This window comes from Leptonotus elevatus, chromosome 12 (assembly GCF_054856555.1).
Source record: "Leptonotus elevatus isolate MCC_2025b chromosome 12, RoL_Lele_1.0, whole genome shotgun sequence".
Classification (NCBI taxonomy): domain Eukaryota; kingdom Metazoa; phylum Chordata; class Actinopteri; order Syngnathiformes; family Syngnathidae; genus Leptonotus; species Leptonotus elevatus.
Genome location: NC_141250.1, coordinates 9,680,633 through 9,704,864, shown reverse-complemented (window position 1 = coordinate 9,704,864; position 24,232 = coordinate 9,680,633). Strand labels below are relative to the sequence as shown.

The following is a 24,232-nucleotide window of genomic DNA, read 5'->3' as shown; positions in this document are numbered from 1 at the left end:
CATTAAATCATGATATAAGAACAGTTTTTTTCTTTTAATATATTTAAGCACAGTCTTAATGTTCAAACTGCATAATGTTACACTGACTTACAACAATAAATACAGGTTTTAAAGAACACTTACTTACCTACTATGTTACAGTATTTTAATGAACATCTCGATGAGAGCCAAGTATTTTTTGAGATGGTACTTGATGTAAAATGTTTAAGAGCCACTGTCGTAGTGCATCACAGCTGACCTACTTCTGATATTTTCAATGGAAATTATGAATATAATTCCCATAATGAACATTCTAATATGATTTGTAAAAGTCTGTCCTAAATGTGTGATACAATCAAAAGTAGGTCCTTACCCCCCAAATCTCCTTGGCACAGCTGTGATAATGGCCTCTTGTTACCTGCACACGAGAGACAACAACGCATGATGAGAAGAGCAATAGACGGTTGAAGGTCATCATTAATCGTAATTGATGGCGCAACAAACGCACAGTAGCAAAATTCACTGCACTCCATGCAAACCAATTTGTCTATAGTAAGCTGTTTAAAAGTCACACTCGTGCTCTCTTGAATGTTGAATGGTGAATGTTGAGAAAATAAGATATTAGTCATTGTGAGAAGTGACAGGGAGTCCGTGAGTCATACTGTATGGTTGAAATCACAGCTGCAAATGAGCAGGTGTGTGTGTGTGATGCAAAATCATATTTCGCTTTCCGCCCTTATATCTGATACCTCCCCCGCATATTACTTGCCTTTCTGCTGCTCGCCATTGAGATGTACAGTAAATGAGAGGGCTAGGAATAGTAAAAATTGTAACACTGCTTAATTTAGCTGTTAGCCTTAACTACTAACCGGCTGGCAACTATTGTACACATGCCATATACCATCATATCCAATCATATAATAACTTCTTATTAACTGCAGACATGGACGCACAAAACATTGTGGAGCGACAACGACGTCAGTCTCTTGGTGCTAATCATGCTAATGATTGCTAATCTATGTAAAAGATGCCGTCTTCCTGTAACGGAAGAGCAACTTTATTTCTATGTAGGGAACCAGTGTACAACATTCAGCCGCACTTTGATTCATCTGTTTTTTGTGCTGCGATGCTGCTGTTTTGGTCAGCAACAGCAACGGAGTCTGACTCCATGCAACAGCTATAGATAGAACGCGGTCTACTTTCTCATCCTCAAACTACCAATATATTATATGAGGTTATAATTAGGGATGCAATGATAACAGCAATATCGTGATATTAAAATAAAAATCATCGTCATCATGTCACGATGATGAAAGCAGCTCATCTATTAATTAGAAAGGCGAGGTTGTATTCCATTTGTGCAGTTTGAGCACCCTCTGGTGGTTAGTTTATTAGTGCAGTTTCATTTTTTATTAGGAATGTTTTGGTCACTGTGGCACTTATCACGCTTATAAATCAGTCAGACCGGCAAATAATTATAATTTTTTAAAAAAGCCATTATTTTTGGCCCGCTTCACCCAAACACAACATTGTGAACTACATAGACCATTATACTTTGCGCCGCGGAGCTAATAGGAGAACATGACAATGACATGGCCAAGCTAATTTCCCTATCACTGCTTTTATTTATGAACAAAAACACAATATTGTGCCCCTCCCCCTCCCCCCGGTCCCAAATACGACCTCTTTTTTTAATCAATATCATAAGTTTGTATACATCATGAGCTTTTTTATATATCGCCAACCTCCCCACAATATCGTGATAATTATCGTATCGGGAGGTACATATCGTGATATGAATCGTATCGTGTTTAGATATTGTTACACACCTAGTTATAATTAACATGTGATACATTTAACAAGTGAAAAGGCATGCATTTCTCAAAAAGTTAAGCATATTAGCATTACTATTTAGCATCTACACGGTATGACCTGAGATCATTACATTGTTACATATGTTTATTAGAGGGACAGCCCGTATTTGAGGGAACACCATATTAATAATACAAGTTAACTTCTTTTTACATTTGTGTAACAGTAAAGACTGCCAAAATGCAAAATAACATAAAAAAAAACTTTACATACACATTAAAAACGTTTTATAATAACCACAGTTTGACCCTAACACTGATTATATATTAATTCCATCCATCCATTTTTATTACAGCTTGTCATTATTGTTGTAGTTGAGCTCATATCTTATAATATATATAGTAATATATATAATAAATGTTACTAAATTATATTTAAATGTTACTAAATTATATTTTATACTCTTCTTCTTAATCCAAATTAAACTATTATATAAAATATACTACTAAATTATACTAATTCATAATTTATACACCAGCCAACAGGTATTATGACTACTTCTGCAACGATCTTCTGCTCGGACCCCAGCGAGTCCGTTTTTGCTTCTGCAATGTCGAGGACTGTATGCGCCTCAACTGCGCTGATTTTAAAGGTAATGACTCGGGAAACCGCTTTGATTGGCCAGGTTGGCTGCGTTCCACTCCACAACAGCGCCAATAGTGCCAAAACTTTGTCTGGCCTCGCCCCTTGCACATTTGCACCAAGCTGTGAACCAGACTTGCGCTGGGCATGCAAATAGGGCCATTGTAACATTATTCAAAGCTTAAACATATAATTCAGCCCGAACTTGAGACCTAAATGTAACCTAGCCATGACCCTAAAGATAGCTGCTATAATGGATACATGGTTTGCTGGCAGCCATAACTCGGGCAGATGTTCACATAGCTAATTTTTATGGAGCTGGCATGGGATCAATTACCACTCAGTGCCCCCTTCACAATCAGTACCTGATAGAAACATGTTTGAAAACGTGTGGAAGTCATTATGATTTCATTTGCCACTGTGTGCCATCTGTGCAACATCCACACACACGCGCATGTGTCTGTCATGTGCGTGTGAATGCGCCAGTCTCTCCTCCTGCATTTATGACTCACAAAGGTCACTATCACTTCGATAGACTGGACGAGGTCAGAGAGAAACATGAACAAGTGAAAACAGAAGCTCTTCAGGTTACAATTAGCTGGCTCAATTGATGCAGGTGCCTGTAGATTTGTGGCGCAATACCCTGATGAACGGACAAAGCCACGAGGGACAGAGTCAAGCACAACCCTGCAAAAATAAAAATAAACACCTGCAATAAGCTGTACACAGCAAGACTGACGGGCTAACATTCTTCAAATATCTGCAATTTGATGGATTGCTCTCATAAACACATACACAGGTATAGCTCCCGGAGGCAGATTGCTCATTTAAAATAAGGCCTTCACTCGGGAAACCATGGAATAAAGCAAGGCTTCGTTCAAACCTGTACTACTAATTACAAAACACAGATTGAATGTTTTTTTTTCCATTCAAGTTGCTTCCATACTGTTTTACGTTTTATTAAAAAAAAGTTCATATTAGATCAACTGAATGTATTTTATGTTAAACTGACAGAAGACATCAAATAATGAGATAATATAGTTATGTTGGATTTGAATTGTAACTTGAGCGAATGGATTTGACTTTAAATTAAAATAGCAACCAGGATCAGTCCTGAATTCAATTTACAATTTAACAAGAATAAGTACCAAGTACAAAATGTCTAATATATTGAAAACCATTTGCTGGAGATATTCTTTAAATTTCTAGAATATTTATTATTATTTTTGAATCAATACAATTTCAAATTTGTAATGTTTTTTTTTAATTTTTATATATCAATTTATTTTTTGAACATCATTAACCAATACTGCTACTCCAAGCGCCATCAGGATCAGATCTGGACTTAACTTCAACTTGGTTAAACATAACAATTTAGGACCAAATTTCAAATAAATAACATGCAGTATTTACTGTACATGTATTTTTGTTTTCATTCTAAATATGTATGTATTTATTTGGAAGTAATATATGCATTTAATGAAATGTTCATTTCTTCTTTTTTAAATGAGTTTTGTCCATCGGAAAATTAAATTTTAGGTCAATTCTGTCGTCATCAATGTTGTGGATTCTCCCCTGAATTGAATGAGAACACCACTACAACATTCCCAATAAAGCATGAAAAAAACAAACATGTGGCCATGTTAAAAAGTGAAACCAGGAAGTTGCACACGAACACACAAACATTGATGAGATTACATGCGCATGCGCGCACGTACATACATACATACATACACACACGCACTAAAACGGGCCTTGTCGGAGGTAATGCTCTTCCTCACCTGAGAAAGCAGGCATCGGTGCAGCGAAAAGCCAAAGGAAAGTTCCCCCCTGCCACTGCACAGGACAGTGGGCATGGTTCCTGCCTGGATGCTCAGAGCCCCGCGTGGTTGTCCATAACAGGCTAAAGTCGCGTGACGACACACGGGTGTCAAGTGCAGTCTGCGTCTCGCTGTTGCCACTGATGAGGAGGAGGAAGATGAGGAGGATCATGATGAAGCTCTGTGTGGTTACCGTGGAGGACAGATGGAGGCGGGTCGTTCACGTCACACAGACGTAGGGCAGGGGTGGGGGCGATCACGACTGTGACTAGTCTCTCCTCACACGTCACTGCAAGCATCAGTGGAATACGAGACTCAATGGCCACAGCTCGATTTATATACAAAAAAAGGCATAGATAGATGGATAGATAGATAGATAGATAGATAGATAGATAGATAGATAGATAGATAGATAGATAGATAGATAGATAGATAGATAGATAGATAGATAGATAGATAGATAGATAGATAGATAGATAGATAGATAGACAGATAGACAGATAGACAGATAGACAGATAGATAGATAGATAGATAGATAGATAGATAGATAGATAGATAGATAGATAGATAGATAGACAGATAGACAGATAGACAGATAGATAGATAGATAGATAGATAGATAGATAGATAGATAGATAGATAGATAGTTAGACCCTTCTCAGGTCTCCGCTACCACAAACAACAATCATGGTAGTGAGTATCTGATTGTGTAATAATTTGTCAACTTCATGTAAATTGAAGATTATAAATTATTCGGAACATCCCTCAGTACTGTGCATCTGTCTACGTATTAGTTGGTTTGGTTTCCTCGTGCTGTTAAAGTTAAAGCATTAACTAATTAATTCATCCCCCATAAATATCGCATTAATCATGAATTGACAGACTAATCACACCATTAATTTTGACCGCAGATGATCCTTTAGGTAACAGTGGATGGTTACGTTAAAGGTAGCACAGGTTGTGTTTGAGCAATAAACATAACTACATGCATTAAAGTAAAACATTTAATAAATGTTTATGTATGACATCCAGAATATTTGTTCATGTCAAAATATTGGGGTCATTTTTTTCCATTTTAAATTATGCAAGTAATTAACTGATTAGAAAAAGAGCAGGATGAGAGTGTGCAGTGGTTAAAAAAATGTTGAAGACATCCTTATAACAATAAATGTAGAAAGAATTAACACATCAAAGGTGCTCTTCAAAATTTGGCGGGCAATTTCTTTTCATAAAAAAAGCCTTTTTAATTAAGCGATTAGTCAAGATTAATCAAAATTCTAAAATGTGATTAGTCTGATTTAAGAATTTAATCGTTGACAGCTCTATTTCCTTGACACATGAGACATATTATGAGACAGACAGTATGCATCACTCACCCGGTCCTCGTGGGGCACATCCTCTGAACTGTCTCTCTCTAAAGTGTTTCTGTAACAAAAAACTTGCCTTACTGAAAATGTCTCGTCTTTGCAGCCTGTATGAATATCACACTATTACGATAGCATTAGAAACGAGAGGCTAAATTCAGTCGGGTGGCTTTTTCTGTTGACATAATCCTCCGTGGCGGGATTATAGCGAACATATGTCCGACCATCTATCCCTGCATGCTGGCCTTGTCTACTTGCCAGCATCATCCTTTATTCCTGCTTCCGTGCTTTATGCATTCCAGCTGCATGATTCTTTTCTTCAAGAGGAAATAATATTTCACGTGTATAGACCAGGATCCAGATGTATAAACAATTAGAACCAATAGAAAATTGTGCATAGTAGACACGGATTACGACTACGTTGAGCAGAATAACATCAGCCTTTCCCAAACTAAAAGATTGGGGAACCAAAATAGGTTCTAGAACCTAATCTGGAACACATTTAGGCATTTGTATGTTAATTAATCTGATTCAAGTGGATTTCCTCCAGTGTTGATATCTAGTCATGTGATGAGACTTGCTTTCATAACAGCTGTTACGTGAATAGCAAAACAGCAGCATTTCCCAGTGGAAGAAGCAGAAATGTTGGAATTTCGCATGAATGGAGGCATAGAACGTGCCTGGGGGGGGCGGCCACTGGAGGTCTGCAGACGCGCCCATGGTTACGTACACATGGCGACGGCACCTTCAAACGCGCAACTGTATCCCCTGACACCCACCTGTGTAGAGCGGTGGGCTAATCCCCTATGAGTTAGTCCTCCTGACAACTCTTTCTTCCTTAACATCCACTCACAGGAAGAGCGGAATGGAGAGGACGACAGTATGCATGGTGGTTTTGACGGTGTTCCCTACTGGTCATACAGGTTAGCACTAACACTACAAAAAAACGGACCTAAGTAAAACAAGACAAAATCGATTATTTTACTTAATGTTAGACATTTTTTCTCTCAAAAGAACAAGAAAATTTGACTTGGCCAAATAGCCAGCCTAAAAACTACTACCTAAAATCATGATATTTGTTTTACGTTCAATTGACTCAAAACCACTAGTACATTCATAATAACAAGTTATAATAGTTAAGATTTTTTAAGGAGGGAAGAATATTGTTGTGAATGTTCTTATACAAAAACTGCAGACTGTAGGCTTGGCACACAAAACAGTTGAAGACACAAGTGGCCGAGGGAGCTGATTGGTTGACACGAGGCCCGGGTTGACGAGCACAGGTGGACACAAAAACACATGAAAAACATGAAAGAACACAATCTAAACAAAACGAAATCGATAAAAACCCACATCATGACAATTTGGAAGACAAGTCAAGCCAGCTGTCACAATGATTGTCCATACTATGCATTACGGTAACATTGGCCAACTTCAAAATAAAAGCTAACCAAATAATACATGGACAACAAAGCCTTGTTAGGTTTTCATTTTGAAGTTGGGGCTTGCAGTGCCCTATTTTTGTATCCCAGCGCTAGTGTAGCATAAAGCGCGGTCTAACTGTGCACGAGTAGAGTTTTCTTTCTTTTAGTATTTACGTATATATTAAGCTGTTAGGCTATTATATGGTAAATGGTACTTCATTTATCTAGCGCTTTTCCACCTTACAAGGCCCTCAAAGCGCTTTATATTAGGCGAATAGGTGCTTGATATTAATGCTAGCTCGTTCGGAATAGGTGACTTTTTATCACTCCACTTTTCAGTAACAAAATACAAGAAATATCCCTGCAAGAATTTCAATGTGACATCATATAGATGTTGCTAAACTCATTTGATGTCAGTAGTCGTACGCACGTATTTCTGATGCATCATCATGATGGCATTCAAATGCAGCCTCTGAAAATGGTCACAGGTAAAACTCTCTTATGTGATTACTTTGATCATCATCATCGTCATCGGCTGCTCTCCGTGGCTTCCTCCCACATTCCAAAAACATGCGTATTGCATTCACTCTGAATTGTCATTAGTTCTTTGTCCATGTGTGTCTTGCGATTGACTGGTGACTAGTCCAGAGTGTATGGCGCTTTTCACCCAAAGTCAGCTGGAGTAGGCAAACCCATGACCATGGCCCTAATCAAGACAAACATTGCAGAAAGTACATTAGAGGACAACAATGAATGATATAGGAGGTATTTTGTTTTGCCATGAAACTGACTGAGGGTTTATTATTATTGAAAGTAACCATCGCCCCATCTCACTCATGGTAGTCTCCATTAGAGACAAATGCAGTGTGCAGAGAGCCCCACCCTGTGGCTTGAAGTGAAGCCTCCATGTAGTGCTTCCACCGGATCAAAGTAAGTAATTCCTACCTAATAACAATATACTTGGAAATATTTCTAATGTACACATGAAGACGCTATGATGAGGTGCCATTTTCCATAGTAGAGATCCTGGACATGTTCCAGTTGGAAAATCACAGGCGTGGATGAATAATAGAATGAGTGATAGATAGCTGAATTCCATTGAGCTGCTTCGCTCCCGCTGTTGCTGACTCACCGTCACGCATACCGTCACGGCTGACTCCAACAAAACTATTGTGCATGTGACTCATACCTGAGCAACAATAACAGGGAGGAGAAAAGGACATGCGCTATTTCATGATCAATTCTGGGCAATGGTGATGATATTGATAATACCCCTCTGACAGTCATCAATGGGTTAAATTGAAGATAATCATTGATGGAATTTGCAAGAAGAGGCAGGCTTACACTCGAGGTGCACTTTGAGACGGAATCTGTTTCCTGTCAGCGGGTTGCGTGTTCTGCTTTTGTGGACTAAACACCGTTGATAAAGAAAGAGATGACTTTCATTTTTAGTCAGAAATGGTTGTTCTGATTTTAAAATGAAAGTCATCATTAGGCCAAGATTTAACTGTAGTGTATGTGCAGTTTGCTAGCTAGCGAGCAAGCTAACTGCTTGTAAAAATGTGCTATTGTTTCCTCCCTCATTACAAAAACATGTATAAATATATATGGTTGATAAAGACTCAAAATTGTCTCTTGGCATGAATTTCATGTAACATCCTGTGTATGTTATTTTTTCTTAACACCCCCTTATCCATCTATTGGAGGGGGGGGGATCAGTTTGCCCATTGATACTTGCTGAATTGAGGTCTTACCTAGTGTGAACAAACGTCTCAGTTTAATCGGGATACTCCTGGTTTTGAGCCTTTTATACTGAGTCCCAGTGGATTTCACCAGCCTCATTTTGTTGCATTTTTATGCAGGTCCTGGTGGGGGGAAAAATTCATATTTTTGTTGTTTTTCTATAGCATTTAGCACAACCACCAGTCACCAGATTGACTAGCGATTAAATTTGTTGTAGTTCCTAACTTCCTGGTGACAATTTATTGTATGTTTGATTTTCAGCAAAACTGTAGTATCCCGGTTTTTAATTTTTGACAATTCTATTTGCTTAGAATACATCTCGGTAGACGTCAAATACAATTGTATCAATGACTTTCATGGTACAGTGTGGTGGAATTCCAGTTGTGCGACAAATACTTTTTTGTTGTGTGGAATTCAGTCAGTCATAACGTACAAAATCTAATACCGACAATGAAATGTGGTATACCAGGATAGATGATTCCTTAAGCACAGTGGACAACCACTTACTGCTTTGATGTTTTTGTCCTAATTCTTGTCTTCCATGGATGAATGAGTGTGTTAAACAGAATAAAATGAGATTCCCCTTGAGGACCATTAAATAATTGTTGTTGTCCTTCTTCCTAATGGCATTATTGCCCCTCGGAGTGAGCCTGCCTCTCTGGATAAACAATAACCATATTGCAGAGCCTAATGTGACATTTTTACATCACCTCTGGCCAAGTCAAATCCTCCTGACTCAGTGTTCATATCCGACCGCCAGCACTAAAATCTGCAGTTTGTGTTACGGACTGTAGCATTTCATTACTTGGATGTAAAAGTCTGATTTCTGCTGCTGATCTTGAATTGAGGCCAGCTTACAAGCGGATAACAACACACACACATAGCCTGCTGTGAGGGTGAAAGAGCGAGACACGCAAAGCCAGAGTTTCAAAAGAGAGCACTTAAGAAAGGGCAGACCTCCGTCAAGGCTAAAACATTAGTCAGCTGCAGCTAACTGACAGAGTTACCTTTTAGATTACAACAACCGAGTCAGTAATTCAAAAAAATATGAATCCACCGTTCCTCCTGCTATATAGTACAGCATATTATTTCAACCAACTGTGTTAATGCCCTTGAGAAAGCTAAGATAATTGAATATTATCCATTCCTTCTATTTTCTAAAAGTCTTACAGTATCCCGTTCAGAGTCACGAGGAGCTTGATCCTATCCCAGATGACTTCAAGACAGACTACACCCTGGACTGGTCGCCAGTCAGTCGCAGAGCACGCATAGAGACAGCCGTTCAATCTCACTGAGTGGGAATTGACCGCATGCTGCCAGCACCAAAGTCAGGTTAATGTACCACAGCACTAAATGAAATTAATATGGCAATATTGTATTCACTGTTAATTTTTTAATTTCAAAACCGTGACCGACCAGTCACAATACAAAGATGAACATGCGAAATCTAATGCATGGGTGGGCAACCTATAGCTTGGTGCAGGCCAATTAAGGGCCCTAAAAATAAATAAAACCTCAGTGGAACTGTTATTACGATCCCCAAAAATATTTAACCGACAAACACTCATTTTATGCTATGAACAAATTTTCCATCATTGCATTTCATGAATGTTGTTCTGCTAACTGAAAAGGTCATTCGGGTTAAAGGTTCTAATGAGTTCCAATACAAAAAAAAATCTATCTACTATACTATGTAACTATTATGCATACATATTGTGTGTATCAATATAGGATTCATACGCGTAGTGTAATCTAATTAGTCTATCACATACTTCCCACTTTTAACTTACTGTACAAGTTATTACTGTAGCATGGTTAGACTCTAATTGTGACTTACCATGATTATGCAAAATCCATCCATTCATCCATTTTCTTAACTGCTTGTCCTCACAAGGGTCGCGGGGGGCGCTGGAGCCTATCCCAGCTGGCTTCAGGCAGTAGGCGGGGTACATCCTGAACTGGTTGCCAGCCAATCGCAGGGCACATAGAGACGAACAACCATTATGCAAAATCTTACTTTTTCATTTTTGTAAATATATTTTTTTAGACGGGAATTCCTGTTACAGTAAAAAAACAAGCAGACAAAACAATGATGATCTAATGAGAGTCTCAAATTACTCACATTGACTTTCTAAGTGTGGAATCTGGATCTGTTTAATTAACCACAAAGCTGATATATATTCAGAAAGCTATGACTTATTCTGCTGTATGAATGGCAAGAGGTGCAATAAGGAGTAGGCAGGCCTAATTGAATTGATAGTATTTCAATTAATTTTAATTGGGACAATTGAGTTGATACACTGTGTGATCAAATTGAGTTAGTTTTAGTCACAGAACGAATAAACCTTCAAAGTCACGGTACCGCTGTATTTTTATTATGAAGTGTAATATTGTTGCTGTGGAAATGTATTTCCCATCATGAATTGCTTGCAATCCATATATTGTGTAACCTTATAAGTTACCTTTTTGAAAACTAACCTAACCTATTTGGAACCCTTCCCATTTTGATGCAGTGCAGCACCACTATAATCAAAGCTGAGCATTGTTTTTAAATAAAGCTTTTTGGTATTGGAGCTTATTGTGTGCCTAATATTATGTCCCGCAGACAGAAAGTCACACGTGAAAACATTCAATCGGCCCCCTTCCCACCCCACCCCCCACGCGTGCGTGCGTGACATCATCGAGTGGTCGAGCGGCTGGCGGCATCAGCATCGAGTCTGACAGATTGAGGGAGGGGAAGCACACCACGGAAGAAGGGAAGAAACCGGACCACCCCCTCCTCCTCCTCCTCCTCCTCTTCTCTCTATCTCCTATTCTCCCCGCGTGCATCATCATTCCTGTGGATGCTCCGGGATGACAGCGTGAAGCGGGGCCAGGAGCTGTCGAGGTACACACACGCCCGCCCGCTCCCGCCCCTCTTTCTCCCTCCACGGCCGCTTTCATCGACATCGATGTGGACATGAATTCGGCGGAGCAAACGGTGACATGGCTCATTACGCTCGGCGTGCTCGAGTCGCCCAAGAAGAGCATCGCGGACCCGGAGGCTTTCCTGCACAGATCCCTGAAGGATGGCGTGGTGCTTTGCAGGCTCCTGGAGCGCCTCAGCCCCGGATCCACGGAGAAAGTAAGAGCGCGAGTGTTGTACGCCTCCCCTCCCTTCCCCTCCTCGCACCCTCTCTCCCTCCCTCCGCATAAGGTCGGCGTGTCTGTGTGCTGCCCACATCCGTGGAAGCGACGCGGTTTGTTGTCTGGCTTCTCTCCCTGCCCACTGGCCCATGAGCAGATTTCGTTAGTAGGTCACGACGTTATTATTATTGTTGTGCGTATAATACAACAGCCATGCACATGCTTTAAAATAACAATAAAAATGTATTTTTATAACATGCGTTATATTACACGTGTCATTTAATACTGGGTAACCATGATGTGCTGATGAATGTGGAGTATATACTGTAGCTATAAGCCGCCATTGACTTGCCAAGGCAAACGCAGATGGACCCCCTCCCACCCCCCTCTTTTTTTTTTTTTTCTTTTTTTTTTAAAGACACAGTGTGGCGTTTGTGTCTATCAGCAAACTGCCTGGAACCGTTTCGACAGGGGCCCCCAGGGTGGTAACTAAATCAGCCTGGTAAAAACGTACGAGAAAATATTTAGTCACAACGAAAGACAGCCTAAGTGTATATGTATCTATCCAAGATTATGTACAGTGGAACCTCATTTTACTGACTGCAACATTGTATGTTTCGATTACAAAGAAAGGTTGAATCAAAACCTTCGCCTCGAACCTATGAGCAAAAGAGAAAAGAAAAACACACATTCATAAAAAAACTGTTGATGGCCACAACTAATGCAGAGTCACTCAACACACAACCTTGTTAATGGGCTAGACATTTAACAGCTATAGCTAACTACACTCTCATTCACTGACGCCCACGTCACTCACCACGCTACCGTGCCTCTTAAAGCCATATAGTACACTCTCAAAGGCTCTCCTGTGTCTGGGGTTGAGGTCACCAAGGTGGTTTGAGCAAAGTGCTAGGTGGCAGGGCTCCAGGGATGGATTTTTCCAGAGTTCCTATACAATGGCTCTGGATGTTGCGGGGGCTATCCTCAGCCTCCCTGGTCATGTCTATTCAGGGGTTCTGGACAGGATGGTCCATCAGGAAGTCACAGCTCAGATTCAGGGGGAGCAGTGTGATTTTTGTCCTGTCCGTGGAACTATGAACCAGTTCTACACACGCAGCAGGGTACATGAGGGTGCATGGGAGTTCGCACAACCGGTCATGTGCTTTGTGGACTTGGAGAAGATGTTCAACCATGTAGTAATGTATGGGTTCTTGGAACCCCTAATATGGGCAGTTGGGTCCCTGTACAAACTGTGTCAGACTACTATGTAGTAGTAATGTAGTTTTAGGCCTGCCTCATACTGAGTAATGAATTAAAACGGACTAAACTGGACAATCGTCCCCAAAAAATGCAGTTAGCGATTCCCTGCCGCACACCAGGTGATTAGCTCTGCACATATAAACCAACTTGCTGCAACAGAAAAAACTGCAGTAAACTAAACGTCATTCACCACACGCATTCAAGAGTTTTGTTCGTGCCTTTAAGAACGCAACAGAGGCTTACCGTGCTCTCTTTATTGGCGTTTCACTACGCACTGAATGCGTTGCGACGTAAATAACAATGGTGGCATACGTCCAAATAAAGTTTCTACAAAATGTATTAAACTGGAAATGATTTTTGAAAAATGAATCTTATAGTTATGTTAGTAACAACCAAATAAATAATACAGAGCAAACTTGTCATGACAGTCAGGGTTCCTTTTAAGGGTGATTCTAGGAAGTATTGTGCAAATTGGTCTAAAAGTATGAAATTTGGTACACTGATAGATTTTCATATGCTCTGTCCAAATCTGGCGGGAGCCAAAGCCAATTCTTGGATGATTCAAAATGGCCCCCTGTCAAAAACAGATATTTCCATTATGTGTCAAAGAAACGTTAAACAATTACATATAAAACCACTTTTCAATGGTTTTTGGCATCAAGAAATCTGAATCTGGTTTAGAGTGGTATGGACAAGAGAAGCCGCATTAAAAAATTCAATGCAGCCGACAGTCAAAATTGAAAAATTAAAAATTTGGTAAAACTATGCGTCGAGACGTTTTCATCAAGTTTATTGGATGTTATCTTATTCTTGCCATATAGATGCAAAAGCTTGACTTACAGTGCCATGTTAGATGATTTGTCAGTGTATATTACAATATGTTACTTCTTGGTCACTCTATGCGTTATGGGTTTTTGGCGCTAATTCTTTTCTTGTAAAGTTTGTTCACTGTACAGACAACAGAAAAGGGCAAATATATTAGGACACATTTGAATTGTAGCATTCCTGTTGTGTAAAAATTTGTGTGCTTCAATACATGAGCCAAGAACACATTTTGTTTTGCTGTTGTAATTTTGTTGTAGATTCAAATATACACATTTACTGTGTATCATACATCACAGTCTTGCTTCTTACAAGTCAGTAACCATAACTTGCGAAAAGGACAATAACAATATTTTACTACTAGAGTACTGCTTACTTAAGTTACAACAATACAAGGATGGAAGAAGTCATCAACTGGAAACTGTGCTATATCTGTCAAGAGGACAACGACCGACTTCAGATGCCAACAGAAGTGGACTTTACATCACTGGAGAGAGATGATGCACAAATAAGGTACTCCTTGTCCAAATGCTTGGAAACCTCATGCCACAAGGTTCAAGGAGTACCTCTTGAAGCTCCTTCCTGAGTGGACAGAATTTTCTCAGGGCAATCAGGTGTACGTATCAACCAATCGAAACGCTGGCAACCTTCTTGCAGAAGGTCACAAGACACAGCTGAGCCAAGATGATGCTTTGCTTCTGATGCGGGCAGCAGTGGTTCTGAGGAAAATGCTGTCTCCAGAGACAAGAACCATTCAGTGGTTTATTTGTCGTAGATTCGGTGACATCTCCTGTCCCTGGACAACTGAGTTCCTTCCTCAACATTCTGCTACAGGGACCCTCGGTCTTGCGAGAACAGACCAGTGAAAATTTGCAAGAACTGATGAATTGCAAATGTCATTGGCCAACAGATCATGTACAACACTAGTAAAGATTCACATCATGCCACAAAATCAGTCAACATCAGGCACAACAAAGATTGAGGGACCCCTTTCCCTCTGAACATGAACTTCAAGCTTCATGGTGATGGCAGACAGAAACAACAGATCAACAATGCCACTGCCTTTGGCATTTCTGTCTCATACAGTCGAGTTATGGAATGACTACATGGCACAAGCCCCTGTTTGCTATACCAAGCAGCTGCAGTGGGCATTCCCTGGCACTGTGGGTGAGGACAAGGTCATAATGATGGGTGCCCTGCACATAGAAGGCAAGATGCATCAGATGATAGGCAAGTTGTTTTGTGAGTCTCACTCAGGCCCAGATACTTACAACTGGCCAAGCCCAGTCTGTAGTATTACATAGTATTAGGCACTATGTATCTTCATTGTTGACACATGAATTGATTTATTGATTACAGATTTAGATTCCTTGTAGTAAAATAAATAAACAAAAATAAATAAATAAATAAAACCAAAAAGTGTATCAATGTGTAACTCTACAACTAATAAGAAGGAAATTGTTTTTTGATGGGCAGTCAATTTGAATCGTCCATTATAGTGGCACCATTGAAAATTAGCTTTGGCTCCCGGCAGATTTGGATAGAGCATATTAAAAAGTACCAGTGTACCAAATGTCATACTTTTAGACCAATTTACAAGATTGCCCCCTTAGTAGTACTGCCCACCACAGGTACATAAGAAATGATAAACTATGTACTATTGTAAATTACACTGATGGTGTAATGGTACACACTAGTATATTTTCCTGACTTTGGTGCAGGCAGCGTGAGTCCCACTCAGTGATTGATTGTCCGTTGTGATAGGTTTGGTGACTATGATATGATTGGTAACCAGTCCAGGGTGTAGTCTGCATTTTGCCCAAAGTCAGCCGGTGTAGGCTCAAGTGACCTTGAAAAGAATAAGCGGTATTGAAAATGGAGAGATGAATTATTGTCAAACAATATGCACAGTATAATGTGTCGTACAATTTGGCAATTGAAGGAGCCGGCTGACTCTCACTTCTAACTGTATTTTGGTTGTGGTCCTGTTTTACGACATGTAATTTGGGATTCACTGTTACATCTGCGACATTGCAACACTGTTTACTGAATTTTCGATCTCAGTTAAAGTAGTGGCAGCCATCAAACACCTATGAAACCAATGTCAATGTGTGGGTTATGGCCGTGTCGCTCGGTGTGCGGCAGCCGGCAGGCCTAAATTATATCAGACAGCACTACTTGATCCTGGGCACATTAAATTGACATGACAAGTTAAGCCTAAAATCTGATTGGCCCCCAAAAATTTCCAATGTACGTAACTCAAGTAGTGCATACAAAGCAAATAATACAAAATAAAGATAGTAGACAGCTGAGAATACATTTATATGGAACACATTAGAATTTAAACACACATCACAGTGGCACTTCTTTTTGTTAAATCGGTTAAAATGTTAAAAATCCTTGTGTGTACCCACTGAAGCTGGGAGTCTTCCTCAAGTTGGTCTTTGACGTTCGTCCATATTGTGTGCGGTGCTCTTAAGTTTTTATTTACCTTCACTTTCGTAGTAAAATCGCCGTTTGAATACTTAACTCCACTTTCTGTAAGTGTGAAGAGCTTGTCAACGTACATCAGTTTATAAAGAGGAATCCATCTTGACGACGTCACTTCCGATGCGAATCCAACCCTGTTCCTCGATGTCTTCGGTTCTCTACGGGAGTTCACAGCGGAGTATGAGCACAGCCTTCCGGGGTGTCATGCGCTCCAACTCTCGGTCCGCTGTGTGTTTGTGGATTTTTATATTTACTATTTTCGAAGGTTATTAAATTCCCCAGAACGCGAAGGAAAGTAAGCCCCCAAGCCAGAGAAGTGGAAATGTGCCGCTAATGTTGGCTCTACTCGTCCCTTTCAGATTTACCAGGAGCCAAAGAACGACGGCGAGTGTCTGAGCAACATAAAGGAGTTTGTCACGGGCTGCACATCTTTCCGCGTCGAGGTAAGAGTCCGGCGTACGTCAATAGTTAACACATCGCCAAAACATTTTATATTCCCCAAGCTTATTTTTTAAATGCTAATGTAAAGCGCTTAAAGTGGAGATGGTGAAACAAAGCTTGCCGCTGTGCTGGCAGGGGGAGGAGGCTGCAGCCGGGAGCAAGTACCCATCGCCCGGCTGGCTTGGAGCTGTGTGGCGACCACATTAGTAACATTATAGCAAACATCTCTAGACAGCCACTGATGGAATAGTCTCCCTTTTGCCTGACTACATGCCTTATATTTGAATTTATTTACATATGCAGAAGCTTTTAGTACTTGTACTATTAATAAATGCAATTATATGTGCTCATGCGTAGCTTTGTTGTCACTCACAACTACTAGGCTACTGCTAGATCATGGTAAACTGCGTTTCCTTTAAATGGGAACTGAAAATAATACAATTATCTATTTTCTTAGAACAAAACAAAACAACAATCATCACCCATTTGTCATTGTCCAATGAAAAACATTTACCTTCGAAATGTGTACAATGTTTCTTTTCACTCCAAACGCAAAGAAAATCATTGGAGTTTTATTTTCCCCAGATGAAAGCACAAATCTTTTGGTTTACGACAGTTCTTTTTTTGTGGCGACAAAGAAACAAATACATAAATTAGAACACATTGATAAAAATAAACAATATCAAAAAATGCTGATAAACATTGAATATAACAAGCAATGGCTTATTTTGCAGAGCCGATCAGTGACATCATCACAAATTAAGACATTACAGCCGATTACCTGTTTTGCATAAAATGCTAAATATCATCCGATACAGCGGATCAGATCGGTTTAAGTCTAATTTTAAACAATCAAATGAAAAACACTTAAGAATCACGGTGGTAACTGAACGCCTTCTTGTGCTGTCTGATGAAATATTATTACGCTGCTCAGGCAAACTAGTTCATTGCACGCTTCGTGTAACATCGTGATGTCATGATTATAGTAAATATTCATATGAAAAACATTTTCACTCCATGAATATAAAACAAATGGACAGCATTAAAGGTCCTAAATGGTCCTTTTTTCTTTTTCTTTTTTACTAACAACCTCTTTGCCATTAATTTTCAATAATATTAATCTAACTAATTGCCTCTGCAATACACAAATTAATTCAACCCCCATGTCATGGTGTGACGTCAGTTGCATAACTAAACACCAAATGCACTGTATAGCCGGTGTGGACAAATCAATGTACTAGTAGTGGCAGTATTTACTCATATATTTTATAGGGATGCACGATAATATCGGTGGCAGATAATTATCAGCAATTATCAACCAATTTGATGTCATACAGATAAACCAGATAATAAAGAAATCCGCGTTGGTCCATCTGTTGTGGTTGACTCAAGTTATGCCCACCTCCTCAACCCCTCCCCTCTCCTATGGTAGTGTCACATATTTGTGACATCATAATGTGCAGAAGATGCATCATGGCGACATGGCAGTCGCTGGTGGGGGCTTTCTTTACTGTGTCTCCCCAAAATGTTACCCTTGCAGTTTTGTGTTGCATTTTTAAAACATGACTGTTTTGTTTTGGCAAAATCAAAATGAGTTACTGGTTGTCTTTGAAGCAGAGATATCAACAAAATCATAGGGATCATATTGTAGGAATTTGGCCCCACTGTCCACAGTGTCCATTATATCAAATCAATTTTCCCTGATGAAATGAATTTAAATGTCAATCCGTTTCCAGCCAGTTACAACAATAACACTGACTGCACAAATGTACTGTATAGGGGTGGGAATCTTTGAATGTCTCACGATTCGATTATATTCCGATTTTTGGGCCCGCGATTCGATTCCGAATCGATTTCGATTAAGGCCGATTTCTGATTCGAAATGATTTGATTGACAATGATTTTTGCTTCAATCTATAGATGTGCAAGGCATTGTAATGATCTACTCCGGTCTGACTCGCTAATGCTAATTAGCGCACTACTCGCGGCACTTTTATCACTCAAAAGAACGGCTCCATGCTGGAAAAAAAAAACTTTTATTGGAATAACTTGATCGTGACTTTTTCCTTCTACTCTCTAATTCTTTTTGCAACGGAACTGTAATGGAAAGTGCACTGAACTGAACCCAACCGTACTGATTTGTGGAAATAGGGCCCAAGCCAATATGGTTGATTGAACTAATTGATCTGCTTTGCTTCTGATAGTCCAGAGAGGGCATGTTTGATTGATACGATATGCTGAATGGAATATGATTTATTAACCTGCGTTATAGTCTTCAATTGATGTCATTGTTTGGTATTTTGGTTCCGTGACTGTGTTTTTCTGAATTAAGCGAGTTGCAATTTATCTTTACAGTTTCAAGTTGTTGGTTGGGACTGATAAGAATGCTAAAATATCCCTAATTAAATAGAGGGTAGTGTGTCGTGTAAGGCGGTAGATTCACCCCTACACATGGGTCATTGAAGCACGCTCCTCCTGACAATGCCATTCAGTGTTCCTCAGCGTTCCTCTTGGCTGGATCGCCAGCCGACGAGTTTGGGTCAGAGAAAACGATTGAATGAAGCGGGCCCTTCAGCAGTCCTACACAGCTGAAATGTCTGCAAAGGAATATCCTTGCCGATTGTGTTGGGGAGAGGAAGCCTGTTTGTGTAGGCTTACTGGTAAAGGTCAATGGGTCTGTGGTTTTACCAGACGGACAGGACAGGTATTTTTGTATGGTATAGTATTCCATTCTAAATGATCTTTCCTAAAATATGTATTCTGTATTGTGCAGCCTTGTAGTAGTGCAGAATGGTGTGATCGGTGGCAGCTTAGCTAAACGAGCGCTCCATTGGTTGATCGACAAAACTGTCACTTCTGGGTAAAAATGTGATGCTAAGAATACTCACTATATAACAAATACAGTGGATTACGTTTCCCTCCCTTGTTTTTTTTTTAATTGTTTACAGATAATGTTAGCAAATTGAACCGTGTTAGGCTTCTTGTTGCTAATTCATTGACGTGTTACACATGTTCTACTGCTACAATGTCATACTGTTTTTCATATAACATCATATTTAATCTTAGGAGCTGCTCAAGCCTCAAGGTGCCTACAAGAGTCAGCATGTTGAAAATAAATGAATTGATTCTTTTGATTAAATTTGACTGAGCAGGATTACATGTAATTTGGGACTTATTAGGCCATCTGTAGAACCGAGCTGGATCTTCTCCAAAGTGCTGTGCTGTGCCGTGCCAGCTCTGAACCCACATTGGCGCAGCTGCTAGAACTGCTTTGACCAGAAATGTGGCACTTGTTTGTGCTTGCAAAAACGTTGCTTATGTCTTGCGCTCTCTCCTATGATCCTACCTGCCGATTAGCTACGGCAGCGAGTAGCGACTGACTGTTAACCTATGATATGTTTAACACATGAAGGCCTTATTACAACTCTCGTCACCTCTCTGAACCTGCAGGATTTGTAACTCAGTGTTTCCCACACCATGTTAATACTTGGGCGGGTCACCCAAGTAAATTGGCCACCACCCAAGAAGTTTTCTAGAAAATTTATTAAAAATATATATATTTTGTCTTTGAAATACATGTTTTCAAGCCCACACAGACAATTGGGGAATTTTCTGCAACTCTTCCAGCCCGCAAAGCATGCACACAAATACATTATACTTGTAGTGTCACACTGTTGAAAAACTCAAAGCTACGTCCACGCGTCACCTTAAGGCATATCAGCAATCAGAGCGGAAGAAGAATAAAGATTCAAATCTTGCTCAAGTTCAGCATTACTGAAGCACACATAACCAGTGGGAAGAGCTGCTCATCATCATCGGAGATACACTCACTGCCATTCATACAGTGAGCAACACTAACATGAACATTAAGCTTTAATGGAAGCAATCTTTATTTTGCGACTGTCATATTCATATTCCACAAGTCCTGATTGTTCTCCCTGCTACCACTGATAGGCCGCAGCCTGCAGCTCATACCTTTGACATCATAGTTGTTGTTGTTGTTGTATTGTATTGTTATATTTATTATACTTGAAGAACAAACATCATATTTAGCTTGAAGCCAAACAAACAAATGGCAGTACATGTGGCACTTATATGAGCACATGTTCCCTTTGTTCTCAATAAATATCCCGGCTAAAACAGTATAATAGCTGGCTCACAGTGCCTCCTTTGATCAGCTCAATAAAATATTAGTTGTTCAGTCTCTCTACATAAATTTTAGCAAAGAATTCCAGAATCAACTTCTCTGTTTTTGTGTGTGTGAATGTGGATGTCTGTTTTGTTTTTGTTTGTTTTTAAATATAAATGAGGCAGTGTAACCAGATTGATAATTGTGATTCACTCAAGGGAGTTTTTCACAGTATCAATTTCGGACTGCTCATTGGTGATTTGCTCGGGAAAGGTGGGACATTCTGTACAATACTTCGAACTGATTGGACGATGTGGCATCTTGTGCATGTTTGTTTTGACCAATCAATCGGCAATGGATGAAAATATCGTCTTCGGGTTTTGCAGTGACTAGAGCCAATGGAGAAGAAAAAGTGCTTACGGCTGGGTATACCTACAAAAAATCAAGGTGTTTTTGTCCCAATTTCGCCCCTTCCTGACCAAGAATGTCAAACATCCGAAAATATTATGCCTTATAAGATTATCCTTATGTCTGAGGTGTCTTAAGTGTGGATTTGTCCAGATAACAAAGATGTCAAAGATGAGTCTGGGCCAGCAATCTTAAATAATGAACATATTCAGTATTTCCGGCCAAAAATCTTTGTGTGTTAGGGAAGCAGACGTGGCACTTGATGGAATGTAGCCAATCAAAGAAGCTCTCCGACTGACAAATGAGGAAGCGGCAGTAAATAAAACAAAGTAATGACCTACCCGATTTTCACCCATCCATTTTCAGATAGACTAAAGTGGATAAGACAATCTCTGCAGCCACAAAAGTGTTTTTCTGATTTGAGAATATGACCTGAAATTAACACAATAGGTATTGGATAAGCAATATTATTGAGTCTTGTTGACACAAAAAATGATGTCCACAGCCTTTTCAGCATGCTGGGGTTCTTCACTCATTGTCAGCTCCTATGTCAGCGCGTAATTCAACGTGTATGTGTGGAGTGTGTGGTAACGAGGGTCAGCTCAATGGCTTCTGCAGATGTTCAAGTCTGCTGAGTATGTGTTTTTTTTCTCCCTCCACCACTCATCAATTCTGTGAAAGATGACAACCAGAAATATCATAGATCACTCTGTGATGTGAGTGGGAACGTTTGAAGTTTTATGACATGTCTGTCTTGTCCACAGCCGTTTGAGGCCAGTGACCTGCTGCTCGGTCTCAACTTCTCAAAGGTGCTGAGTAGTCTTGTGGCTCTGAATAAAGCGACGGCAGGTTAGTCCATTTTTGTGTTAGAGGTTTGTATTGGTAGACAGTTGAGTAGTCAATGAGCGTGCGTGGGCGCTTACTGCATCTACCAGGTCTGAGATATTTTTATTCTCACCCTCTCCTCTCCAGATATCGGCGTGGGCAGTGATTCGGTGTGCGCCCGACACTCTTCCGCCCACCGCATCAAGTCCTTTGAGTCTCTGGCCTCCCAGGCTTCACTGGGTCGATCCTCCAAGCTGCTGCAGAACCAGTTTCGCAGTCTGGTAAGTTACAACAATTAAACTGAATTGTTGTGTATAGTTAAAAGCAATAGCCATGTAATGTAGTCCATGCTAGCTTTGGGTTTATGCTTTGAGATGCACATGTTGTTTGAAGTTGTCATTCCCTGCATATTTGCGGTTCACTATTCAAGTCTTTGTGTAATTATTTCTGGATTCCATCACCAGCTGTTGGTTGACAATTTCACCCATTTGCGGTTTTAGGTCTATTTCTGAAATCCTACATGATGCCACCAAAGCCTTTTCAAAATAGAAAAGTAGTACAGTTTGGTGTCAAGGACATCAAGACAAGTCAAGAATCTATATTGTCATTATGCAAGCATAAGGAAAATTTGTTCCAGCAGCTTTCGGCACAATTTAAAAAGGCACGTAGTATAAAAACGCCAAACTAGACTACATCATAAATAATTAAATAATTAAAAAGTGCAGACGAATTGTGCAAATAGGCAGAATATTGTAACATTTTGTTAAAGTGTAATACAATGTGGGTTTTTGCAGTTTAGTGGAGTGAGTATGTTTGGAGATGACGTGATGCAGTTCACCGCTCTGCAGCAGTCTGTTAGTGCGAGTCCTGATACTCATGTACCTCTTTCCTGTCCTGTGCAGTGCAGTTCCCATACCACTTTGTTGCACCAAAACAGGATGGTCTCTGTTGTGGCTCTTTTTAGGAACTGAGGCGAGAGTCCAGTCCTTTTAAGCTTCCTGAGGAAGAAGAGCCTTTGTTGGGCCTTCTTCACCAGGTGCTGTGTGTATACGGACCAAGTGAGGTCAGATGTAATGTGGATTCCTAGGAACTTGATGTTATCCATTTGCTCCACTTCCTCCCCATGAATGAGGAGAGGGGTGTTCCATCCTCCTAGATCTCCTAAAATCCACAATGATCTCCTTGGTCTTGCTGGTGTTCAAGACAAGATTATTGTCTGAACACCAGTCTGTCAGGTGTTGAATCTCCTCTCTATAGTGGGACTCATCATTGTCCAATATGAGGCCCACTACGGTGGTGTCGTCTGCAAACTTCACAGTCATATTTGTTGGATGACTAACTGAACAGTCCTGTGTGAAGAGGGTGAAGAGAGCGGGACTGAGCACACAGCCCTGTGGTGTGCCTGTACTTGGATTAATGTGGTTGGTGTGCAGTCCCCAATTCTCACCACCTGAGGCCTATTAGTGAGAAAGTCTTTCATCCAGAGACATAGAGGAGCAGACAGTCCTAGGTCGTGGAGTTTCAGTATCAGCTTGTCCGGGATCACAGTGTGGAATGCTGAACTGAAGTCCAAAAATAACATTCTGACATAAGTGTTAGGATGCTCCAGGTGAGTCCGGGCCGCGTGCAGTGCTATGGAGACTGCATCCTCTGTTGATCAGTTTTCCCTGTAGGCGAACTGATATCTGTCCAGAGTTGCAGGGATGATGTCCTTGATGTGATTTAAGATGATCCTCCCGAAGCACTTCATGATTACCGGTGTCAGCGCGACAGGGCGGTAATCATTAAGGCAGGTGACAGCCCGATTTTTTTTTTTTAGCACAGGCACAATGATGGAAGACTTGAGGCACACAGGGACCGAAGAGAGCTTCAGGGACAGGTTGAAGATGTCCAGGAAAGCTCCAGCTAGCTGGTGCGCACATAGCTTCAGCACCCGTCCTGACACC

The 24,232-nt window shown here is 40.3% G+C and overlaps 2 protein-coding genes across 11 annotated transcripts in view; one reads left to right on the top strand and one right to left on the bottom strand.

Moving 5' to 3' along the window:
* Positions 1-16,555, bottom strand: part of aff3 (AF4/FMR2 family, member 3) — a 30,831-nt gene extending 14,276 nt beyond the window's left edge. For 5 of the 8 annotated variants that reach the window (XM_086090638.1, XM_086090639.1, XM_086090641.1 and 2 more), the window contains exons 1-2: positions 4,215-4,393; positions 353-397 (exon numbers count right to left, since the gene is read on the bottom strand). In XM_086090638.1, the coding sequence (XP_085946764.1) occupies positions 353-397; positions 4,215-4,289 (120 nt within the window). In that variant the 5' untranslated portion in view covers positions 4,290-4,393. Of the gene's footprint in view, positions 1-352; positions 398-4,214; positions 4,543-5,630; positions 5,680-10,622; positions 10,744-16,403 lie in introns of those variants that run through there. The other 3 variants (XM_086090640.1, XM_086090642.1, XM_086090643.1) reach the window with 3 other exon arrangements.
* arhgef7a (Rho guanine nucleotide exchange factor (GEF) 7a) overlaps positions 7,616-24,232 on the top strand; it is a 33,405-nt gene continuing 16,788 nt past the window's right edge. The window contains exons 1-6 of one of the 3 annotated variants that reach the window (XM_086090648.1): positions 7,616-7,972; positions 9,950-10,117; positions 11,391-11,909; positions 16,843-16,926; positions 22,226-22,310; positions 22,434-22,567. In XM_086090648.1, the coding sequence (XP_085946774.1) occupies positions 11,745-11,909; positions 16,843-16,926; positions 22,226-22,310; positions 22,434-22,567 (468 nt within the window). In that variant the 5' untranslated portion in view covers positions 7,616-7,972; positions 9,950-10,117; positions 11,391-11,744. Of the gene's footprint in view, positions 7,973-9,949; positions 10,118-11,390; positions 11,910-16,611; positions 16,712-16,842; positions 16,927-22,225; positions 22,311-22,433; positions 22,568-24,232 lie in introns of those variants that run through there. The other 2 variants (XM_086090646.1, XM_086090647.1) reach the window with 2 other exon arrangements.